This window comes from Coturnix japonica, chromosome 3 (genome assembly GCF_001577835.2).
Source record: "Coturnix japonica isolate 7356 chromosome 3, Coturnix japonica 2.1, whole genome shotgun sequence".
In the NCBI taxonomy this organism is placed as follows: domain Eukaryota; kingdom Metazoa; phylum Chordata; class Aves; order Galliformes; family Phasianidae; genus Coturnix; species Coturnix japonica.
This window is the reverse complement of record NC_029518.1, coordinates 51,542,250-51,565,360: the sequence shown is the minus strand read 5'-3', so window position 1 is coordinate 51,565,360 and position 23,111 is coordinate 51,542,250. Positions and strand designations below refer to the sequence as shown.

The following is a 23,111-nucleotide window of genomic DNA, read 5'->3' as shown; positions in this document are numbered from 1 at the left end:
GGTTGAGTTCAGGTAATAATTGGTGGATAAAGGTGGACAATCTTCTTTTTTCTTAATTGGACAAATATATGCAGAGGGAATAGTTTTATTTTATCTCTCTTATTTATATTATAAAACCAAGCAGCGCAAACACAAAATAGAAGGAGAAAGGAAGTTGGGACTTTGTGCCTTTGGGGAAATGTGTTGTTCTGCAGGAGCAAAGCACATCCCCAGGCTGTTTTCTTTATGCAAACAGGCTGAATAACCTGTCCAAACCATAAATACACAAGGCACAAAAATGTAGCAGAAAGGGGAGCTGCCAAATGTACTGCATCCTTTGGTCAACAGTGGTAGCGTCTGTCTTCCCAGCGACTTCTGAATGTTATCACACAATTGCTCCATCATGTAAAAGTTTCCAAAATTCTTCAACACAGCAAACCATTGAACACTGTTCTCTTTCCACTGAAGTCAGTGGTAAATCTCTGAATGCAAACAGAAGTAATCTTGCTTTTGAGAAGGAAAACATTCCTCGATAGCAAAAATACACCTCTCTACCACTCTGCTGAGTTTTTCTACCCAGAACTGAAGCAATACATTTTGCTCTTACAAACAGCAACCCCGCTGCCACTCCTCCCCAAACATTTGCACACGCACATCTTGGCTTGTGTCTAAGCAATGAATAAAGTCGTGATTAAATGTAGAGCTTATATATAAAGCACATTCATATGAAATACACACAGATTGAGAGGCTTGCTTGCTGGTTTGAAAAGTACACTTATTGTAAGATTTCCAAAAGATATTATTTAACACTGTCATCATTAAAATGTCTGGATTTTACATCTGGCTTTTTCAGGTTGCTTGCTGAGATGATAGGTGTTCTTGTTCAGTTTCATACTTTGAATAACAAGAACGGTTGCTGCAAAAGCAAAAGGAATATGACAATACATGTAATTAAAATCTTTAAAATAAACAAATGATATCATCTCTTGAAATTGGCAATGTCAACTTCAGGAGGCACCCAGCTGACTCAGCTTCAGAGACACAGGTATGCAAGACTATAACATCAAGTGTAGCAAATGCCACGGCTATATGATAGAAAAGGTACCCTGGAAGCAACAGTGCTGAAAGACTGTGGCATCATGGCAAAAAGGGGTAAAAAAAACACCACAAACACAGAAAAAAAAAGGGTAGATGTGGCACAAAGGGACATGGTTTAGCATGATTTAGTGGGCATGGTGGTGATGGTTAGACTAGATGATCTTAGTGCGTTTTTTTTCCCACCTTAATGATTTTATGATTTTGTGGTCATAACTAAATAACCTTCCAGCATGAAACAGCAGAGAGAACTGGCTGTGCCACCAGTGAAGAAGGCCAGAACTGCCATGCTGCATCCCCTACTCTAGAGTCCATGAAAAATAGTTAAGAAACAGAAAATGTACAAGTAACAACCAAAATACTCCCAAATTCCTGGAGAACCTGATACGATTTTTTAGCTCTGAGTCCAAGGTAGGAGATATTACAGACTAAATATCCAAAAGATAACAAATGGAGTAAAAAGATAAACAGTAAATAAAATATTACCCGACTGCATCAATAGCCAAAGCTATTCAAAGTCAAAAGAAGGACAATTGAACGGAAAAGTTAAGCAGTAATTACAAACACTTGGAAAGCTTCTCAGAAGGCACAGAGGGCAGAGCTGTCTTCAAGACAGGACCCACGCTCCTCTACACAGGTACTTACAGCTCAACCAAGACTAGGATTTTGGTGCTGAAATTTCTGCACAATATTCCATGGTCCCCACAACTCTGGTTGGAGACCTCTGGAGAGAGGTCCATGTTCATTGCTTTGGGACCAAACTGTAATTGGCAATGATGGGATAACAATTAGATCACGTCCTGTTTAGTGTTACAGACTCCCAAACTCAATCTGGTCATTCAAACGTTGCCTTAAGAGAATTATCAATTTATGTTCTTATTCTTTTAAACTATGCCTGTGCTATGGATACAGTGTCATCAGTACTTTTTAAACTATTTTTATATTTAATTGTCGATATTTTTTTCACAGGTATTATGCAAGCACTGCAGAAGAAAGAATAAACCCCACTGAAAGGTTTCTGGACATCCATAACAACAGTGGATCTCAGACACTTATTTTAAACATCTTCAGAAAAACAGCTGTCAAATATCTCCATTTGTGCAGTAACTGTAAAGATATTCAGCTGTTTGATGTCCAAAGACAAAAACATTTTCAAGTTAGGGCTCATTTCACCAAATTTAGTCTTCCAAACAAACGTAAACTATCATTGCTTGTAGCACACGATACCAATCCAAAGCACAAGTAATGTTACTTCAATTTTCAGCAATGTTGGGTCTGCAAATACACCCATGAGACCAAAGGCTGAAACCCATACTTATGCAATCTTTCTACACACAGTTGTACCAGCTGGACACAATATCCACAGTCCATCTGCAGAGATTCCTGGCCGGAGCTGTATTTAGCATATTCTGCTGGTGGTATGGAGTTGGGTCCTTGTCTGCTTTACACTCCATCAGATGACTCCAGATGCCCTAAACCCCATGGATTTAAAGGTCATCACATAAGTCATGAATAAACAGCTGCCTGTTTTCTGGCTTTTGTTTTAACTGAGGCTTTGATTCCTTTTGTATTAGTCATAAACCAAGATATTAGCAAAATATCATAGATAATCCCATTCTGCCAAAACACTGCTGGGTTGCGGGAAAAAGAAACTGCTTTTCATAACTGGATGTGTTTTGAGCTTTCAGGAAGGGTAGGCAGTCCTTCAGTACAAAAAGCTGACAAGTAGAAAAAATATATATAAATATATTTATTTCATTTCAGAGAAAACAAACCATTTGCTTTTAACTATGAGGATGAAGACTGATTTCTTGATTGCTAAACCTTCTTCGTGTCAGGCTGTGTGGTCATGGTTAGGAGCAGAGGAAAGCAGGAAAAGTACCCACAGAAGTGTCATAACAGTCCCAAAGACTACGAAAAAGAGGCACACAGATAGGAAAACAGCTCTTATTCTATTCTTGCAGGCTTTGGGTTACGAGCTGGCCAGGCTGCAAGCTGTAAAACAGCAGGAGCACTCCTTCTGCAAAGCCAGACCTGCGGGGGGCTTGCAGAGGGATGGAAGAAGGAGATGTTGCAATTGCATAAGCAAAATAATAATGGTGCAAGTACAAGAGCAGTGCTTTTTGTACAGTCTGGATGTAACAGTATCAGTGTACAAGGCAATCTCCTCAAGTCTCCCTCTCCATGGAGGTAACATCAAAGGCACCCCCCAGATTGCACTTTTGCAAAGGATTGTCTTTTTTTTTTCCTGAAATAATTGCCTGCCCTGCTTCAGCATAGACATTTCAAGCAGATGACTTTGCAAGGTGCTTCACAGGCCATGTTATCACCAAACAGAGAACACTTCTGCAGTCCAAGATTTATTTATGATACAGCGTTTTGAAGACAATGACACACTACACTTGATCAAAGCAAGAAAATAGCCTTTTATTTTCTTCTCCCTCCAGTGAGAGTGAAATAGCCCCCCTGTGATCAACTGTACACAAGTATCACTCAGCGGGCAAAACTATGGGCTAATTCCATGAGATAGGAGCTCTGTTTCTCATTAGGGACAGTATATGCAATAAAGCAGGAGAGGCCCAAGATGCAGCAGCATTCAGCAGTCTCTATGGGCCCAGAAAAGCCTCCCCACCTGCAGTGACTAGGGGCACTGCACTTCCAGCACCTTATTGTGGACTCATGTACGTCTTTTAAAAACACTCTTTCCAATATCAACATGCTTATCAGTGTAACTCACTAACAGCACTTGCCTTCTGATAGACCCCTGACCTCTCAGTTTTACAGGTCTCCTTTAAAATACAAACACTACTATTGCCAAGTAGACCATGACTTGTTTTGGCTGTATGATGCTCTGGAGCCCACATACGTGGACCCACAGCAGCTCCGCTTGTGAAGCAGAGCTCCTCAAGGAAGATTTCATTGCTCCTCCTCCAAAGACTCTGCAGTAGCCAGAGGAAGTGGTCGCAGTGCACAACCAGCTGTGGTTCACAGTCTCTCTTGTGAAGCAGAGCTCCTCAAGGAAGACTTCATTGCTCCTCCCCCAAAGCCTTTGTGGTAGCTAGAGGAAGTGGACAACCAGCTGTGGTCACAGTCTCAAAAGGCTTATGTGATACTGATCCTGTTGTCGACCACTTCTTTCCTGCCCAGTAGCACAGTGTGGCATTTTGAATAAGTCACGGCATTTTGTGGACCTTAAATCATAATGTCTGCTTTGTTTAGCTTCAGTCTTCTCTCTCTTCCTGTAAGACCGACACCACAATAGCCAAACTCCCAGTGTTCCACTGAACAGATGATCATCAAGTAATGAAATCTGGTTCAAAAGTCACTGTACTGTAATTTCACAGCGCTAAGTATAGGTCAGAGTCTGACTCCTCAGCATTTTTCAAGAGCTTCCATATTATTTTAACATCATACTTTTGTTACGTGCAATCCAAGGCCGTGGTAGAATAAGAAGTTACAATTTCAACCCAAACTTCCCTGCAAATTGCTGGTTTACATGCTTACAGCCTCTTGCGAGGCTCACAGATTTCTCTGTTAAGTACATTACCACTAGTTCAAGAGAAAAAAATCAAAAAACAAAAACCCACAATTACTTGTTTATTCCTTCTGTGCTGCTTCCAAGGTAGTGAAGAGGAAAATTATTCTCTTAAAAAACAAAATAAAACAAATAAACAACCAAAGAAGACCCACCCAAAAACAAGAAGCCAACAAAGCAATTACTAAACTTAAGGATTTTTCAGTCATTACCTCTTGAGCTGAAGAGCTTTTGTTCCATCCCCCACCCCAACTTTTTATATCACCAATCTGGGCTCTTACAGGTGGTGCCAGTAGAATCATAGAAGCATTCAGGTTGGAAAAGACCTTAAAGATCATCAAGTCTAACCATGACCTAACCATACTACCCTAACTAAGAACCCTCTGCCAAATCATGTCCCTGAGCACCACATCCAAACAGTTTTAAAACACATCCAGGGATGATGACTCAACCACCTCCCTGGTGAGCCTATTCCAGTACTTAACTACCCTTACTGTAAAGAAGTGTTTCCAATATCCAACCTAAACTTACCCTGTCACAACTTGAGGCCATTTCCCCTCATCCTGTCACCTGCCACCAGTGAGAAGAGACTTGCCTCGCTCTCGCTGAAATCACCTTTCAGATATTGGAAGAGAACAATAAGGTCTCCCCTCAGCCTCCTTTTCCCCAGACTAAACAGCCCCAGCTCCCTCAGTCTCTCCTCATAGGGCTGATTCTCCAAGCCCTTCACAAGCCTTGTTGCCCTTCTCTGGACCTGCTCCACTACCTCAATGACCTTTCTGTACTGAGGTGCCCAAAGCTGAACACAGTGCTTGAGGTGAGGCCTCACCAGTGCCAAGTACAGGGGCAGGATGAATTCCCTAGTCCTGCTCACCACACCACTCCTGATACAAGCCAGGATGCCATTGGCCTTCTTGGCCACCTGGGAACACTGCTGGCTCATATTCAGCCGACTGTCTGTCAGCACACCCTTCCCCTTTCCATCAAGCAGCTTTCCAGCCACACCTCCCCAAGCCTGCAGGGTTGCCTGGGGTTGTTGTAACCAAAATGCAGAACCTGACACTTGGCCCTATAGAAACATATACAGTTAACCTTGGTTCATCAATCCAGTCTATCCTGGTCCCTCTGTAGTGCCTTTCTCCCCTCAGGCAGATCAACATGCCCTCCCAGTATCCTGATGGCCTTGCAATTTCTCCATGTTGGTCTGACCTTTGAGAGAAAAGGCAGCTGAGATAGGAATAAACACAGATTTGTATGCTTCAGGCTCTACCCCACTACACTGTTGCATGCTTCAAGCAGGCAAGAGGCTTTTTTGCTGTTATGTTGGTGGTTTGTTTTTTTTTCCAATACTTTTTTTCCCCCATCACTACCTTGGAATCAGCAGTGTTGTGCCATAATTACCTCTTTGCTGCTCTGACACAACACCTCCCCACCTGCCTTCCTGTTAAGCCCACTTAATCCCATTGCTCACAGCACTCAAAGCACTTTGCTCCCCATTAAAATCAAATCAGTACCATTGGCACAGTGATGACTAGTGGTCATTAAGTGCTACTCAGCACAGTGGGAAGCACACTCTAATGAACATCCATGGGAAAAAAGCATACACAAAACAAACAGCTCCTTAAACAACTGTTGCCAGAAGATCAGTTAAACATTCTTAACTTTACCTTTTCATGCTTCATTTTAATTTACAAATTATATATATACATATATGTGTATATATATATATACACACACACTTTTTATTCTTTTTTTTTTTTTTCTGTTGAGCTTAGGAATTCTTGACCAGAAAAATGGATAATATTGCACTTCTTGCCTTTGTTAAATATTTCTGGGCTGAAGACTTCATTAGAAGGTGCCTAACATACACATACTGCAAAGTTTATCAATGAAAGACTGAAACCCAGGATCCTTCCTCCTCACAGATGTGAGCTACAGACTCATGCTGTTCTGTTATCACCATGACTTATTTGGGGTGGAAAAGCCTCAAGGAGAAGCCCCACATACAGATCCTGTCCCAACAGGATCTAAACAGCCAGGAACTGGCCTGTTTCCTGTACTGTCTTCAGCCACACACTGAACCATCACTACTGTCCTTTTAGAAAGGCCTCAAGATGTCAAGGCGCTACGCTGAGAAGCACCTGTTTGTCTCAAGACAGACAAACAAAGGCCAGCCCAAATCTAGGTCTCCAAAAAAGAAGAAGGGCTTGACCTCTGCTCCCATCCTCTGATTTCACTCAGAACACACAACTCCTGAAAAACAGCATAATTGGGAAACAAAGTAAAGTTCAGGGATTTGAGCACTTCCCTAAACTCATAATGATTCCACCAGATTACTGATGTCTCGGGATACAAACAAAATTCACCATACTGAGAAGCTCCTGCTTTCTTCCTCACAGAGCCATAAAAACAACAACAGAAAAGGTATTTTTATGGCTATGAAAAAGCACAGCTTTAGAAAGTTATTCATAGAAGAGCAATTTTCAAAATCTGAGTCATCTGTACTGGGTGACAGTCAACCACAACCCACTGCACAGAATAATGTTGTATACTGTTATCCAGTACAAATTCAGTATAAACCTGTGTAGCCATATGCAGTTTCTTGCCCATTTTCAGGTGCAAATCCATCATCCTGTGGAAATAAAAACAGAACACCAAAACAACCAAACACTTCACTCCTGTGTCTGCCAGAAGAAACAGAATGATCTTCTTCACCAAGAACTACTGCAAGGTCAAGGCTGTGACCCACTGAGTTCACAAAAGTTACTGCACTGGTGGTGTCAACGCGCTCCATTGCTGAATGTCTTTGACACCAAGTGAACGTTTGCTCCAAGTCTTGAACTCCTTACCTTGCACAATAATCATGTAGTGAACCGAACTGACCTTACTGTCAGAAAGAGAATTAGCACAATGAATTGGCATGACTTTAAGGCAAAGCTGGTTCTACCTGTATGGGCTGCCAGATGAAGGCTGGATCTCTGTCCACACAGACTGCTACAATCTGTCCAAAACTGAAGTTCATAAGAATCATGTCAAAGTGCAAATCCTTCCAGCAGCTGTCTGTACAGAAATCAGTGCAACAAGCAACAACAACAACAACAAAAACCCCCCAAAAGTTTTTTTTTTTCTCTGTATTAATCAGAAGAGCATATAACCCACTCTCCTCAATTTATATGGAACAGAAGTAAATCCCAAATTAACCTCAAAATAGATTTTATATTACAAATATATTTAACAGAAGCTATATACTTCAAAAGGGATTAGGAAAAGGTAATTTCCACACTTTATCGAAAACAATGGATATCAAAACTGTGAAAGAAACTTCTACAGATGGAATTATGAAGAAATTCTTGACTCATCTCAAGGCACTGTAGTGCTGTTCCCACATTCATCTGCGCAACCATTGAGAGATACACAAAAGGCTCTTTCCAGTAATCCCATCCACATTTTCTCACTGTAACTTCAGATTCCACAGGTGCTCTGACACTCAATTCCATATGGTGCCATGGATTGCAGTGGCTGGTGTTCAAGAGTATCCCTTGCTTCAAATAAAAAACCTGCTATTGCCTTGAGACTTGAAAATTAATTTTCAAGTGCTTTTGCCAGGCCACTCAGGTACCAGCCTGTCCTTTTCCAGGGACACCATTGTAGGTCTGCAGTGGAAAAAAAAAAGCTTCTGTGTGAGAGGACAGCTGCTCATCACTCCTGGAAAGATTCACAATTCTCTGCTTGATTTACAAACTAACTTAGCAACTAATAGAAATCATGTAGATCAGGGACAAATATTCCAGCTTCTGTCTGCTTAAAATTGTCCTTTCACTAGTTTAAATAAAGACTGATTTGCTAAAGACATCAAAAATAAGTATGACATAGAATAAGATTAGCCTCATTGTGTTTTTGTCACCTTACAAAGACAGTTTAAATCTACTTTTTAATAAGCATTTCTAATCTTCCCAGCTTCTTCAACCTAATTCTCTCTGACAACATAGTGGCTGGTCTCCATGATTGTATTTATATATTCTTTATCTGGCTGAATAAAAGCTGTCAGGGAACAGACAACGATATTTTTTGCTACTTCAGTGATGCTTTGTGGCACTGAAGTACTTGAAGAAAGAGACATAAAGGTTCTTCTCTTTTGCTAAGCTTCAGGAAACTAATTTTGGATTTCCATTTCCTCCTTGCAGAGAGCACATTCAAGCTGATGTGAGGGTGGGTAGGAGCATGCACGACGCAGATGATAGGTAATATATTTAACTATCCTTTCTGCAAGCTGCTTCCTAATGTTCTCCCCTAAAGCAGAAAATATGTGTCAGCTTGTGCCTACTCACATTTTCCAGACAAAGGTCTACCCTGCAGGCAGGACTCGGGGCAAGCTGAAGCAGTGGCCCATGCTGTGGCTCTGAGTGTGAAGACCTCTTTCATAAGCTCCAGTGGTATTCCAGTTGAGGCAATACAACTTGTCTTTGGAAATTGAACATTTTGTTACTCTTTCTAGTTATTTCTGCATTTGTAGAGATCTTGTTATGAAAACACTTGGATTCTTTTATCACTGAATTCATTTGGGTCACGCAGAGAATTAAACGAATACTCTATTATCTGCATGCTTCAAGAGCAATATCAGAGACACACACAAGCAGGAAGATGTCTGAAAGCTGATGAGTTTCAGGTATTTATTCTTGCAACACATCTAGGATGGCTCTGCAGGTGGGCACCTCATCAGAGAATAATTACACCCCACCCCACAGCAATGTTGGTTATGATGCTTGTGCTTAATTGCAAATTGAAAACGAAAGCTGCACACTATGCACTGAAGCACCACTTAATGCTGCAGGTATGGTTAAGAAACAAAGTGATCAGGTGCTGATGTATAGCAAAACATCAAACAAGAGCTTTCTGCTCTTTCCTCCTTCAAAACTCATCAGTCTCCTGAAAACACCAAAAAGGTTCAACCAGAACTAAATAAAAGCAAAGCAAGTCTTTTCCAATGATACCCAACAGCACAACTGATCTTTGAAACAGACCAAGTTAGTGACCAGCTACATAGGCGTTTGGAGTTCATATGTGACGTAAGAAGGCTTAGATACGAGGTTTGGTGATACCATACACCCTGTTGATTATCAGGAACAATTTCCAAGGGGGGAAGGTGCAGTGAAAAGCAAAACAATCCACGCTACCACAAAATCTTTAAAGAGTTGTCTGACCCTGTGATTTTCAGCTCTTTGAAAAGGCAGAAAAGAACAAAGAGACACCCCTGGTGAGTGGGTTAAGATAACTACAAAGGAACTATTCTTACCAGGTTCCTTCAGTAAAATGAAGAGTGCTTTGATTGCATTTATGTTTTTTCTTTGGCCTCGCTAATCTCCCATACTGATGGATAATTTCAAACAGCCAAAACATTTCTTCTAAGAACACTGCCTCACACATATTATATCCAGATGTTTTGTTTTTCTTTTTAAGGTTCTTAACAACTATCAACATTTTCTTTAAATGCTTGAAAACTGCATTTTATACAATTAAGACTGCAAATACGTACGTGAGGGAAAAGGCAGAAAGAGAGCAACTCCATTAAGTGCAGCTTAAAGAAGGGTCTTTATGGCCCTACCATCCCTCTCCTACTCCCCCCTCCCAGGGTGTACATGCTAAATACAAAACAAAGCACAGAAACACCATAACACTTTTTGCCTAATCAAAGTATTAGCATCACTAATTGGTAGCATTACCATGGCTGGCAGGGGTCTAAATTAAATCTGATGGTTATTTAACAAGAAAGAGTAAGTAGAGTCCCAGCTTCGCACTCAGCACAAAGGCAGTCACATGAAAACTGTAGCTGGGAACCCAACACACAAACATCCATAATACAACTTACTCGCAGTCTGAGAGGCTTTCCTCCACATTACGTAGGTTATAACCACACAGTTTTTCCTCCCTTGCTTTTGGGATCCAAATACATCAGCATAAGTCTCCTTCCCACACTACGGATTCCTGTCTCTGTGCCAAAGGATAACTTAATGTCTGTGTCACCAGAAATACAGAGCAAAGCAACCTGTTTTCCTAAGGTTGGGGTCACAGAGTTGGGGAGAAAAGATCTGAGAGTTTCCATTAACAATACAAATGTTAGCACAGGAACAGCAGAAGAGCTGAAATTTTCTTCAGTACTAGACAGAAATTCAAGTCATTTACACAAAGACAACACTTAGGTTTATATAGACAAATCCTGAAAAAGAAGAAAAGAGTACTAGAAAAAATGTAACACTTTAAAAGACCTTTATTTTGGTTGCACAGTTACAATTCTGAAGTCCACCTTTGCTTAGATTGTTTCCAAGCAACATTTCATAGTTCACCATGTAAACAGTGCATTCTCTATCAGTCTAGTGTACAAGATCCTTATAAAATACAAATTGAATTTTTCCATCTGTACACTTTCTAGATTAGTTCATCAGCATCAATTAAAAATGCATATAGATTAATTGGCAAAAAAAGTGTTTGGTTACATTTTTAATACATTAGTACAAAATGGCACAAAAGAAAAAGAAAGGTCATTTTAAAGGCTATAAGCATCAGAATTCTTAAGCAGTTTGAGTAAGTTCAACTGATTAAGAACTTGTTTTCAAATATCACTGAACTTGGAATTTAACATGTAATCTATTCTTCAGATGTATGAAAGGCTTTACATATAAGTTCGGATCTGTTCATGGAAACTGAAACACAGCAGTTTCAGAACAGTAACATTCAAGTGCAGTTCGGAAGCTGGAAATTTCTATTCTTCCCAGTAAATTTAATAATTCACAGACTCGAGCTTACTTTCGTCTAGCCAAGCTCACCGATAAACACTTCAGATGCGAAGATACCAGGCATATGCACATAACACTTTATTTCTTAATGGAAAAACTCGAAGAAGAAATCCAAATAATTATATCATCCACCCTATCTACTTTCGCAGAGTCTTCCAGGCATAACCAGACTTAACGCCAGATAGAGATACATTAAGCATCTGAAAGATTAGAGGCAAACTGAAGGCTTAATTTGAAGACTTCAGTTAAAAAGAGATCACAGTAACTTCACATCTATGTCACGTTTTTGAACCACCCATATCAAATGGGCAGGTGGGTGAGGCGGAAGGGAAAAAGACAGAAGCACATTATTAGCTTAAGACTAAATTCCAACTTGTGAATTTGTTGCCTCAAGCAACAATTCAGGAGTTTGTTTTGGAAATAACATTTAGCAGTATCTCAGTGATAATCCCATCCCACTCCCCCTTCCTTCACAAGTTATCAAGATTTTGATTAATCTCCTAACCCTTAAGAGGTTTTTAAGTTAAGTTAACGGAACAGTATTTGATGCTGACTGGTTTTACTGGTAAGGCAGCACTCACGTCCAAGAGAGCAGGCAGTTATGGTATTACTGAGAAAGTTATTTCTCAAGTTAAAACAAAGTCTCATAAAAAAAAAAAGTGAGTGTGATGAAGTACAGAAAAACCATCATTTTTACTGAGCTTCACAATGAGCAAACCATTACCGCAGAAGTTTCCTTTCATAATTTAAGTATCAATTATGTTTATTTAGAGAAAACCAGATGATGATTCCAAGAATCAATGCTCCAGCAACAAGTATACCGATGAGGATGCACATCTTCTTTCGGGATCTTTGCTGTAAGCAAGGACGAAAAAGAAATTGATTGAAAACTGCACCACAAGATGAAACAACAACTGAAATGTTTTTATGGCCCTCCTGCTTGTGAAATCTAACTGAACTGTCTCCTTACAAACAAGTTATATAAAGTAATTAAAGGAAAGAATAATCCATGACTTAATTTTCTGGCTGTATTAATCAACAAAATGATTTCAGTAGTGTTTCCTGGCACAAATATTAATGCAGCAACATATTGAATGTGTTTAAATAAAACACTAGGAAAAGAAAATATCAGAAAGCAGATGGCCTTGTAAATAGGAAAATCGGTCTGCACAGTAGAGGAGGTAGAAATGACCTTCTCTGGAAAAAGAAAGATATTTTAAAAGTATAAATGTATATACAGTAGCCCCAAAGAACTGATCTCTTAGACTTCTTCAAGGTGGAGTTTGCATCAATTCAGTTATTTTAAAGTTGTTTTTGTTATGTTTATTACATTCAAATTGCTCTTAAAGAGCAACAAAACACAACTTAAAGAGACTCAGTCTCTACAGATGTCATTATAATGCAGTGTAAGACCATGTTCAAAACTTTCAGATCTCCCACACAGGTTTGTAACTTGAGATGCCAAAGCAACCAAGGCTAGGAACAGATTCTCATCCTTTATCTCAAGCAGCAAGACAGAAAATAACACACTCTACTAATGGGTTTTGCAGGCTTTTGCTAGTAGTCAAAGAATAATTACACTCAAATCTTGGGAATCTAGTTCACAGCTCCAGAGGCAGAGCAAGGCTCTGCTCTCCTTTTAGCAAAGATTTATATCACTGTTTATACTGTTTTTCCTGCGGGACTACATCTGTGCCAGTTCCTTGCTGAGCCTGGTCTCTGCCCAATACCATGCAGGCCACCAAGCTTCTTTCTTGTCTTAGATATTCTCTGCTGCTAGTTTTGCTGACTCACTTCTCCCATTTTCAAACTGAGATCTCTGCCCCTTAGCTGTTTGATCATTTCATTTGCTAGCATTCAACCTTCTACTAGGGTCCCATTCTTGCAGCCAGATTGTCTCCCTACAAATCTTAATACTCCCAGTTTCTTCCTTTTTCATCCTGGAGCACTTTTTACCAACACCACATTAAAGTCAAACATTTTCTCTGTAACACTACTTAGGCAAGGTAGTGGAATAAAGACATGGAGTTCTTATTTCCTTATACACTTGATGATCATTTCCACAAGTATAAAGCAGCGGCAGTAATGGAGGAAAGAAACAGAGCAGACAAGCCTGGCTTTGCCCCAGTAGCTCTGCTCCATGAACACATCCCACAGGGCAAAAGGATGGTGAACACTTTCACAAAAAGGAGTTGTGAGAGCACTAACCAAACCTAGTTCTCAGTAGGATGCCTAAGCTTCTACCAGTTCCCTAAGTGGGTAAGAGCACAGATATATTAAATGGTTTTTCAAATACTCAGAACAAAGCTGAGCATTCAAGCAAAGGCAAGTTCAAATTTCAAGTCAACTATACAGTCCCTCCTAACACAAGCAAACTCTGCTGAGTATTTGGTCTCTGCTGTGAGATGCATGAAACAAGAGCTTGTCAAAAACTTGATAACCTTGAAAATACTTATCCTTGCCCTTTTAAGATGAATCAGTGCAAAGGTTTTCATGTTAAATTTCCACCCCAAAACAGACACCTTCCAAAGAAAATTTTAACTGTTGCTATCTTTTTTTCTTCCACAATTTTGTCAGTATCAAAATAGCCATCAGTCATACTTAATTACTGCCACCTAGCATACAGTTTGACATGCCCACCCTTTTTCCCTCCCACTTCTGAGATCAGCAAGCAATCCTTCAGATATTTTGTCATTGATTTACCAACTTGGCTACTGTTAATACACATAAGAGGATTAATATTTTTTTGTTGTTGTTTTTTAAATCTTAGGACTAATTTTCACTAAAGAAGGAAGACTTATTAGTAATAAGATTACTTGTTACAAGTGCCAAAAAATCAAAAAGAAGCGGCATTAAAAGGTCTTTCCAAAGGAGCTTTTCATCAGAAAATTTGAGAGTTTGAAATGCATTTTTGGCATCAGGGCAGCAATTAGCAGAAACTAGACATACTCAAGTTTTGAGATGAATTTTTACAGTAAAAATTGATTCTAATACAGCATCTTCAGAAGACTTCTGTACTCTTCTAGTGATCTTTAAAGACTCACTCTTTACCTTTCCTTCTTTAGTCGTTAAAAGAACACATTTTTGTTCTAAGTAGCAGTAAAATTCAAGGTGATCTGAAACAACCTAGCTAACTTTATGTGAAATCCAAAGCTTTTAGAACTTGCTCTTCTCCCCCAAACACCTCCATGGTGACCTAACAATACCGTCATAGTCTAGAATACACTTTCAAGAGAGTCTTCAAGACCTAAGAAAAAGTCTAATTCTGAACTACTATATTAAATCAGGACTACTGAGAAAGGAATCAACTGGCAGTAGGCATTGACATTACCTGGTAGTTTGCTGCTCTTGCCAGCTGCTGGTTTGCTTGTTGCACATGTACTTCAGCATTTTCCACATTAGCTTCTATGCTATCTGTATTTTAAAAGGAAAGATTTCAAGTTTAGATTAGTCATTAGCCAACGAAACATTTGGAATACTGAAATACACTTGAGAGCAAGTGTGCCACCTTGCCCCTCAAAGTATTGATTATTTTTCATTCACACCCTAAGTTTCATACCATGCATTATGGAAGCTGACCTTTCCTATACTTGAGGTCATTTCTGAAATGCCTGGGTTAAGTTCATGTCAGAAAGAATACCTCTTGCTCTCAGCAGAGATGAGCCTTCGAAACTGACCAGAATAGAAACTTACTCTCAGAAGTTTTCTGCCATTCAACTTGCTTCTGACTACCCTTTGCTCAGATTAATAAAAACAAAAACTAATATCTATGAGATCAGAGGAAACATAAAAAACACCCCAAGAGGCAGGAATCGAATATGAACACACAATTCCAAAAACTACTGTTACACATACTGTACATTTTAAAAGCATGTAATTAAATGTACATTTAAACTATACTTTTAAAAAGTATCTTTATGGATCCCCAGTAACCTCAATCTACCTACTGTTAAGTTGCACCTGATTAGCTTTAGCATTAATGCTCTTGCTAGAGGAATTTTCCCAGCAAAATAAATTTTCTGCACTGCTGCTCCCCAAAGACATGAAATAACTTTTCAGATAATAGTTGAGTTGGGCTTACCTATCACATCGCCTTGCTCATGAATCATCATTCCTAAGTCTTTAAAAATTTCATTGATGTCCATAATATCAGACTGCAAGGAAACAATCATAACATTACTTGAAAGAGCATAACAAGATATCTGTAAATATATCTAAATATATTACTCATTTTTTTCCTGCATATACACTCTTCACCCTACCAAGAAAAAGAGAACTTTTAATATTTATCTGGAAGAATTTTTTGTACTACCAGACAAAGTTTATTAAAATCAAACTAACTGAAGATGACTGTGCATGAAGCACAATTCATGTCACTTCAAAAATAGGATCTATCACTGCTGAGGGCTCATCTACACACAAGCTTGTCTCAGTTTAAGTGACGAGGCAGGTTCACGCCAGCTTAACTTAATAGATACCAATTTAAACAAAATGAATAGAAGTATATGCACAAGATGCTTTGCACTAGTTTTAGGAAACACTTCAAACACACTTAAAAGTTGTAAGCAACAAAATTTACAGAAGCGGCATCTTTAATATGAAGCCAAGCTACTGAATCAGGATCACACTACCCTACTACTGTTTGGCTGTAATGAATTTATATGTGTCACATTGTCACTATGTGAATGACCTCAACTAATAACTGATAGATACTTAGTTCATTGCATATCCAACATATGGATGGCAAGGGAGAAATTATCACAATAGCATCTTTGTTGTTGATGGAAGACATGTGGATGCCAGGTTGGCTGGAAAAGCTTCCTTTGTCTTCACAGAAGTCTCCTGAGGTCAGTATTTTATCACATGATACTGGTATACTTACAACTCAATGCTAAATGCTTTTATTTTTTTTGACAAACCCTTAATTACAGAAGGTTGAGTACAGCAGTGCATCTCTATTTCCAAAAGAAGTATTCAGGAAAAAAAGGAGAACAAAATATTCTTACAAAATGAAGAAGCTGAACAATTGGGAATAGCTGGGTAGGAAGGTACAGCCTTGCTTCAATTTATTTTTGTAAAAATAAAAAACATAACTGACAACTTTTTCCTTGTTACCTCTGAACATTTTCTTATTTCTCAATGAAATCATCTGGGATTAAACACATCAAAACACGGCTTTCACACCCTAGATTTCTAACGTACATTTAACATATCACATAAAGACAGTATTTGTAGAGTTGAAGAAAAAACTCCCCACAAACAATTGCTAGGCCCCCAGGATTTATGCTAACATGAAGTGATTTGTTTTTCTTTGGAAGCATTAAGAGTATATTCTGAAACCTGCTGTAAAACTGTTTATGCCTACCTCAAGCTGCCTAATGGAAGATTCCCTCTCCTCAATAAGACGGAGATCATCCTCTGTAATTTCTTCATCTTGCACTTGTGCTTGAGGTTGACTGTCAAAGAAAAACAACCAAAACCAGAATTGAAGAGTTTCCATGAGAAATAAATTAGAATATGAAGAATAAAATGACAGCCAAACACATATGCACAAAGTTCATCAGTTAAACCACACATTTTTAGCCTTCCATGTCCAGGATAGGTCTAATGATGCTACCTCTGATACAGGAAGCTGCTGCTGTAGCAATCTGCATATAGCATTGAGCGAGCTCTTTGGAAATTCCAAGTAAGAATGTGAGGACAAAGTTCATCTGAATTATGAGTATAAACAGGCAAAATTAGGCTAACCAGTATCAACAGAATCTGAGACCGAGATGCAGTTTTTCTGAGACTGGAAATAACAGGAGAACCCAGTAAATAATGGATCAATCACAGCTTAACAGTTTTACACTAGTCACAGGTTGGACTGTGCTTATCTAAGCTTGGGTATCCCAGAGCCCAGATATGGACGTGGGTCAGCTAAAGATGATGATTGAGGTGTAGGAAATAAATAAATAAATAAATAAATAAATGCATTTCTTCCCATCTATCCCACTAAAAAGGCTCTTTCTCACAATTTCACTATGAAGGAAAGCCTACAACAAAACAGCAACTCTTCCCTGTAAGCCCTTTTTAAAATTTTTATTTATTTATTTTAAATTCTGAACTAGGTTAAGTTTTAATAAGAAATTCAGCCTACCTGTCCCAGGAGACAAGTGTTCCTTCTTTGTAGCTGTCTTCAGGAGCACCACTCTACATGATCGGTATATGGAGAAAAAAAAATAAGGTAAAAATATCATGGACCAGAAAGGAACACTGTCAGCATTTCTATAATGAGTAAATATTACAAGGCTTATAAGAAGTCAACTTCAAACTGAAACATGACTTAACATGTTTGCTTCTCGATTTTGCTTTCTGTATGCATAAAGTTGAAATACAGGCAAAAACATTCAGCTCACTAAATGCCTGTTAAAATTTACAAGTACAGTGACATGTATTTGGCATAGAGTAAAAAGGCAAAACTGACATGCTAACATCTCAGGCTCCTCAGCACTTCTCCACATCAATAATGCATAGCTACTTGGCAAGCAATTCTTCCTGGTAGAAAAAGTCCCCATATCTAAACGCCCAGAAAAAGTATTTCAAGATCACTAAAAACTACTTTTGTAAGGTTAGTGTACAAACTCAGGGACATTCTGTACCTTCATGTGACAAAGGCAAGGAAAATAAAACAAAACAAAACTGCTTTCAGGAGTTTTCATTACAGTGTATTTCAGCCTTTGCTATAAAAGGAACTGTTAAATTCAGTTGTGCGTGGAAGTAAGCAAAGAAAGCCACCGTGCTCATAATCATATTTTACACATTTTGCAACATTTGGACTCAGATATAAGCTCTTGCTAAAAGCATTACAAATGCCCTTTTGACACCACCACCGCACCATAAACAAAGTATAATAGCACATTTTCTAGTACTTACAGATATCCTTGAGCTGGCCCTTACTCTGGCTACAAAGTCTTTTTCTTTCTCAGCAGCTTGCCTTTGCAGCCTCTGGAAATTTGTGAGCGCTGTGGTGAACTCCCCTACAAGACGATCTTTCTGTATTTTCTTTTGACGCTATGGGAGAAGAAGTTTTACCAAGTCAAATGAGATCAGGCTTTCTAAGACTCATCATTTCCAGTCTACTCAGTACTAATTACTAAGGTATGCTTTTCTTTTTTCTTCCCTAAATAGGTATAACAGAAAATTGCCTACTAAAACATTTGCATGGACAAACCTTCCCATCCCCTGCGATTACATAACTCTGACACAATTTTAGGGATTTAAAGAGGAAACCAACATATTTAGTTCATTTAACAGCTGAAAATGAGAAATGAGCAGGTCATATACAATGTACTACACACTGACACAAGGATACCTGATTACTAAATTTACTTTGTGGTTAAGTGTGAAACATTTTGATGCTGTGAAATCTAAAATGAGCAAAGCAGAATGAATGAGGGAAATAGTGCTCAAGCATAAGAAATGAGCAGGGACAAAGCTCTCCACATGTATTGTACATAAACACTGGAAATGTACTTTGAACTGCAACCAGAAGTGGGCGCACATCCCTTTCAAATCCTTAAAATCTGTTAGGAAGATAGCTACTCTAACTTTCGAGTCTTTTTATTTTTACTTTTTTGAGGAAGATGCCAAGGAAGGAATGGCTATATCAGGCACATCAGAAAGCCTCAGTTTTATTTCCCTAAATATATCCATTATACCAACCCTGCCTTCCAAATTTGTGAGAGGCCATAACTTGCCATTCATCAACCCAACATCTGTGTATTTCATCTAGTGCTGTGTTTGATGAAAATGCTCATGATAAAAGGATTAGAATTAAACAGCAAAATATCCCACTGCCAACTTTTCAGCAACAAGACAAAGAATAAAAAACATCTTTGCCTCAACCAGAGGTTATATAGTAAGACCAAACTCTAACTCTACCAGAAGTTCACAACAGGCAGAGCATGCATGGAACACAGCCTGCCATTGGAAATGAGTGTTTCAGGACAATTCATTTTCCTAAGCGCTCCTTGCTAACAAGTCACAGATCAGAAAAATTGTCTGAGTGGCAATAAGCTGTGTTCATATTTTCTGGCGTCCTATTGCTCTTCCCTTATCTAAGTCCTGGATTTTGTTACTATAAGAAATCAAAGGATGAAAGTTGAGAGCATGCTAATGACAACAGCTACTTTGCATGTAAGCTCCTGCCTGTCTTTCTCACAGATATGGGAATGAAGCAGCTCAGAGGCTGCACAAATCGTTCTAGTAACAGCTCTTGTCCATCCCTCTTAAGAAAAGAAAAGCCTGTGGACAAGACATAGCATATCTGCTCATTTGAGTTATGCAGATCAGACTTGCTCTGCAAAAATTATTTGGACATTGTGCAAACAGATCTGATCACCTGCCACATGGTTAAGGTAGGCAGTAATTCCTGACCACTGGAAGCACTCAAAACTGATGAGTTAAACTCAGCAGCAACACTGCTACAGTTTACTGAGTGCCCAGATAGCTGAAATCACAGGCACAATGTACTGTCTTGAGTCCTGCCTTCTCAGTCAAACTCAATTCGGATATTTAAAAACATATTTGAAACAAGTCTGGAATACAGCAAAACATACTGTGTTGTAATTGCCCCTACTATGCAAATGTCCTCAGTGACCAAACAGTGCTTTGAAAGCCAGATGAAGGATACAAAAACTGGGCATGCAGAACTGAAGTCTCTCAAATACTCTATATGAGCCAACATGATAATCAAACTTTAAGCCATATTCTTTGGTTTTATACCTGTTCACTTGTTGCAGGCAAAGATCCAAACTCTTTAATGTATTTGTCAGTTTCTTTGGCAAGCTGGTTTGTGTACTGCTGTTTCTGTTGCCTAAAAACAATGCAAAGTTTCATTAGAGACCGCTGGCTAATTTTGTTGGAGTTTTACCAGTTCTCAGAAACACAGTGGTATTAAACACTCACTGAACTGCATGATGCCATCCTTCTACTGTTCTTCAGTGCAAAATCATAACAGATCACCGTGGATTCCAGGTGACATGGACACTGAGGGAATGTTTCTCAGTGTGACAGCACAGCTACTTACCTTTCCCACTTTTTTCTTTTTGCAATATTGTAATTGTTTCCCTAATGCACAGCAACAGGGTTCCAATTACTGTGAATAACTAAAGATGCTTTTCCATCATCTTTTTCAGGCTCTTATTTTGTTAAAGAAGTTCAGAATAACTGTATAAAGGACACAGTTTTTTCCTGTATGGAAGAACACTGGACCTGAATATAACTCCATGAACATAATCCATGAAAAGCCAATTCCTGATAGTCATTGGGAAGCATACCCAGAGATTTGTATTCTCCCATGACACAACAGCTGTGAACTTAACAGGAAAGTTTAATTAATTGCTTAAAAACTTAAATTGTGCTTTAAAAAGCCTTGTGTTCAGCATCATTTCTACTTGCACTTTATGTTTCTTTTCACTTCTGCTATTACCACACACTTTCATTATGAATTTCACTTTTTTTTTTTTTTTTTTTTTTTTTTTTTTTTTTTTCCTGGAGTAACTCAAGTTTTTTTTACCTGCTTTCCCAGACTGGAAAGCAGTTCGCAAAAATCAACATAAATACTTGAAAGCAATCAAATAACTCTCCCAGACAACTTCATTACATGAAGGGAAGGGCAAAACGTTCAGACCAGTGAAATGACCATAGATGAAAACCTCAAGGAAACTTATCATGTTAGCACTTTCCTAAATGGACTATAATTCACAGCAGTTTCTAGTCCTTTTAGTTTTGAAATTATGCTTAGATCTTGCCTGCTACTGCATAACTCACATATGTTGATCTTTATGCATTCGATCTCCAGCAGGACATCCACTGTGGGTTGTACCTGGCTATTGTTATGAGCTCCAAGCTCAGGTTATTATGAAGCAAGCTGGTTGTTCACACAATATGATATATACATATCATATACATATATATACATATATGATACAATATAATGCCTTTGGTTCAATACATATTTCCTCCTGCTACTCATTTTCTTTTTATTCCAACTATATGCAGCAATAGCCACAGTAATGATTGGCAACTTTCCCATCCATAGGGTTAGCACAACACAATGGTTATTTGCTTTTATGCTGCTGAATTTTATCTGGTAAAGGAGGCTGATTTAAAAAAGAAAATAATAATATTACTGGTTCATCAGACTGCGCTGAGAAGTGGAGAGATACTGAACAACAACATTGCTTTTTAGTCTTGTTGCTTTCCCTTAGCTAACATACAGCAAAAATTTTGTACATATATTGATACTGTAGGCAACGCATGCGTTCATGCCACCTGACCAGTGCACCAAAAGTATTCAAAATTAAATAAGAATAAAAAAAGGCACCTCAACGTGTAAATTTCAAATATTTCCCTATACCTGCCTTTCTCAGTGAGGACAAGCACCTTGCCTAAGAAAAAACCAAACAACCCATATCTAATCATATCCCTGGAAACTGTCTGCAATGCAATGAAATTAAATATTTTCATGTGAAATACTCACAGCTGTTGCCTCAACTCATGTGTGTCTTGTGGTGTTCCAAGCTGACTGAGTATTCTCTGTATTTCAGCAGCTGTTTGTGAAGAGGAAGAAGAGAAAGTTTAATAGTGCGCAGACATTTCCAACATAAGTTTATGATTTTTAGCTTAGCAATTCTAAAACAATAAAAATTGACAGAAAATGATATTGAACATATATATATATATATATATAAACTTTTTATTTTTTATATCAACTGAGAAGATTCACTGAAACATTAAAGAACAATTTGTAAATATTTTTGCCAACTTAAAGACAAAACCCAGGGTTTCTTACAAAGGATGGGAATATATTCAAGTATCTAAGCAGAAACAGACAATTAAAAGGCTAGCATTTTAATTCAGTAAGTATAAATTAGGCCTTTCTATTATAATACAGTAAATTAAAAGCACTATTATTTTCTGGTTTAATCGTATTTTCTGCATGCCATTTTTAAAAGCTGTATAAAGGCCTGATATGACACTATCACACAAAAATATTTCAGAACCAGGGCAACAACAAAGCATTCATAGGCTTACCATACATTAAAACACCAAAAATCAGGTTATCTAGATGTAAATTTTAATTCTGAGATCCTTGTTGTCAATATGTACATCCATTTTTAAAAGTGGAGAAACAAACCTCTTCAGGGTTGTAAATGTATTTCATAAAATAAGATGGGCTTTATGCAGCTTGTTCCTTATTTGAGTTGGAAAAAAACAAAACCTAAGTGAAAATTCTTCAATGCTTTCTACAGTTGAAACCTACTGCCAAGCATCAGCTTTTCCCCATGTGGAGGTCTGGTACTTGCAAGGGCCAAGAAATTCTGTGCAGCCTCCTGGACCTCGATGCTTATGCACAACAGCTTGAGCCCAGACACACACAAGAAGCCACAAGTATTCACAAACTATTTTGTTTAATTAAGCTATTTTGGTTAATTAAACCTTTTTTATTTGTTTTTTTTTTTGTTTTTTTTTTTTCCAGTGCAACACATCGTTCTAAAATAAAACGTCTTTCCACTGTTATCTTTTGAATTCAGTGTTAGGTTTTAGTGTACATATAAAACTTCAGAGCACTTTGCTTTCAGCCTTATTTGATCAGAAACTCTCTCCCCTCTGATTCAAGAGCCAAGGTGCTCATTTCTTCTTCAAGTATTTTTACAAGGAGAAAA

At 38.4% G+C, this 23,111-nt stretch overlaps 1 protein-coding gene across 2 annotated transcripts in view; it reads right to left on the bottom strand.

Annotated features, from left to right (window-relative positions):
* Nucleotides 1–10,856: 10,856 nt before the first annotated feature.
* The window catches only part of STX7 (syntaxin 7), a 28,452-nt gene continuing 16,197 nt past the window's right edge, over nt 10,857–23,111 (bottom strand). The window contains exons 3-10 of one of the 2 annotated variants that reach the window (XM_015858574.1): nt 21,926–21,995; nt 20,167–20,257; nt 18,316–18,453; nt 17,540–17,592; nt 16,766–16,856; nt 15,482–15,554; nt 14,732–14,814; nt 10,857–12,255 (exon numbers count right to left, since the gene is read on the bottom strand). In XM_015858574.1, coding sequence (XP_015714060.1) covers nt 12,154–12,255; nt 14,732–14,814; nt 15,482–15,554; nt 16,766–16,856; nt 17,540–17,592; nt 18,316–18,453; nt 20,167–20,257; nt 21,926–21,995 — 701 coding nt within the window. In that variant the 3' untranslated portion in view covers nt 10,857–12,153. The remainder of the gene's footprint in view (nt 12,256–14,731; nt 14,815–15,481; nt 15,555–16,765; nt 16,857–17,539; nt 17,593–18,315; nt 18,454–20,166; nt 20,258–21,925; nt 21,996–23,111) is intronic. The other variant, XM_015858575.2, reaches the window with a different exon arrangement.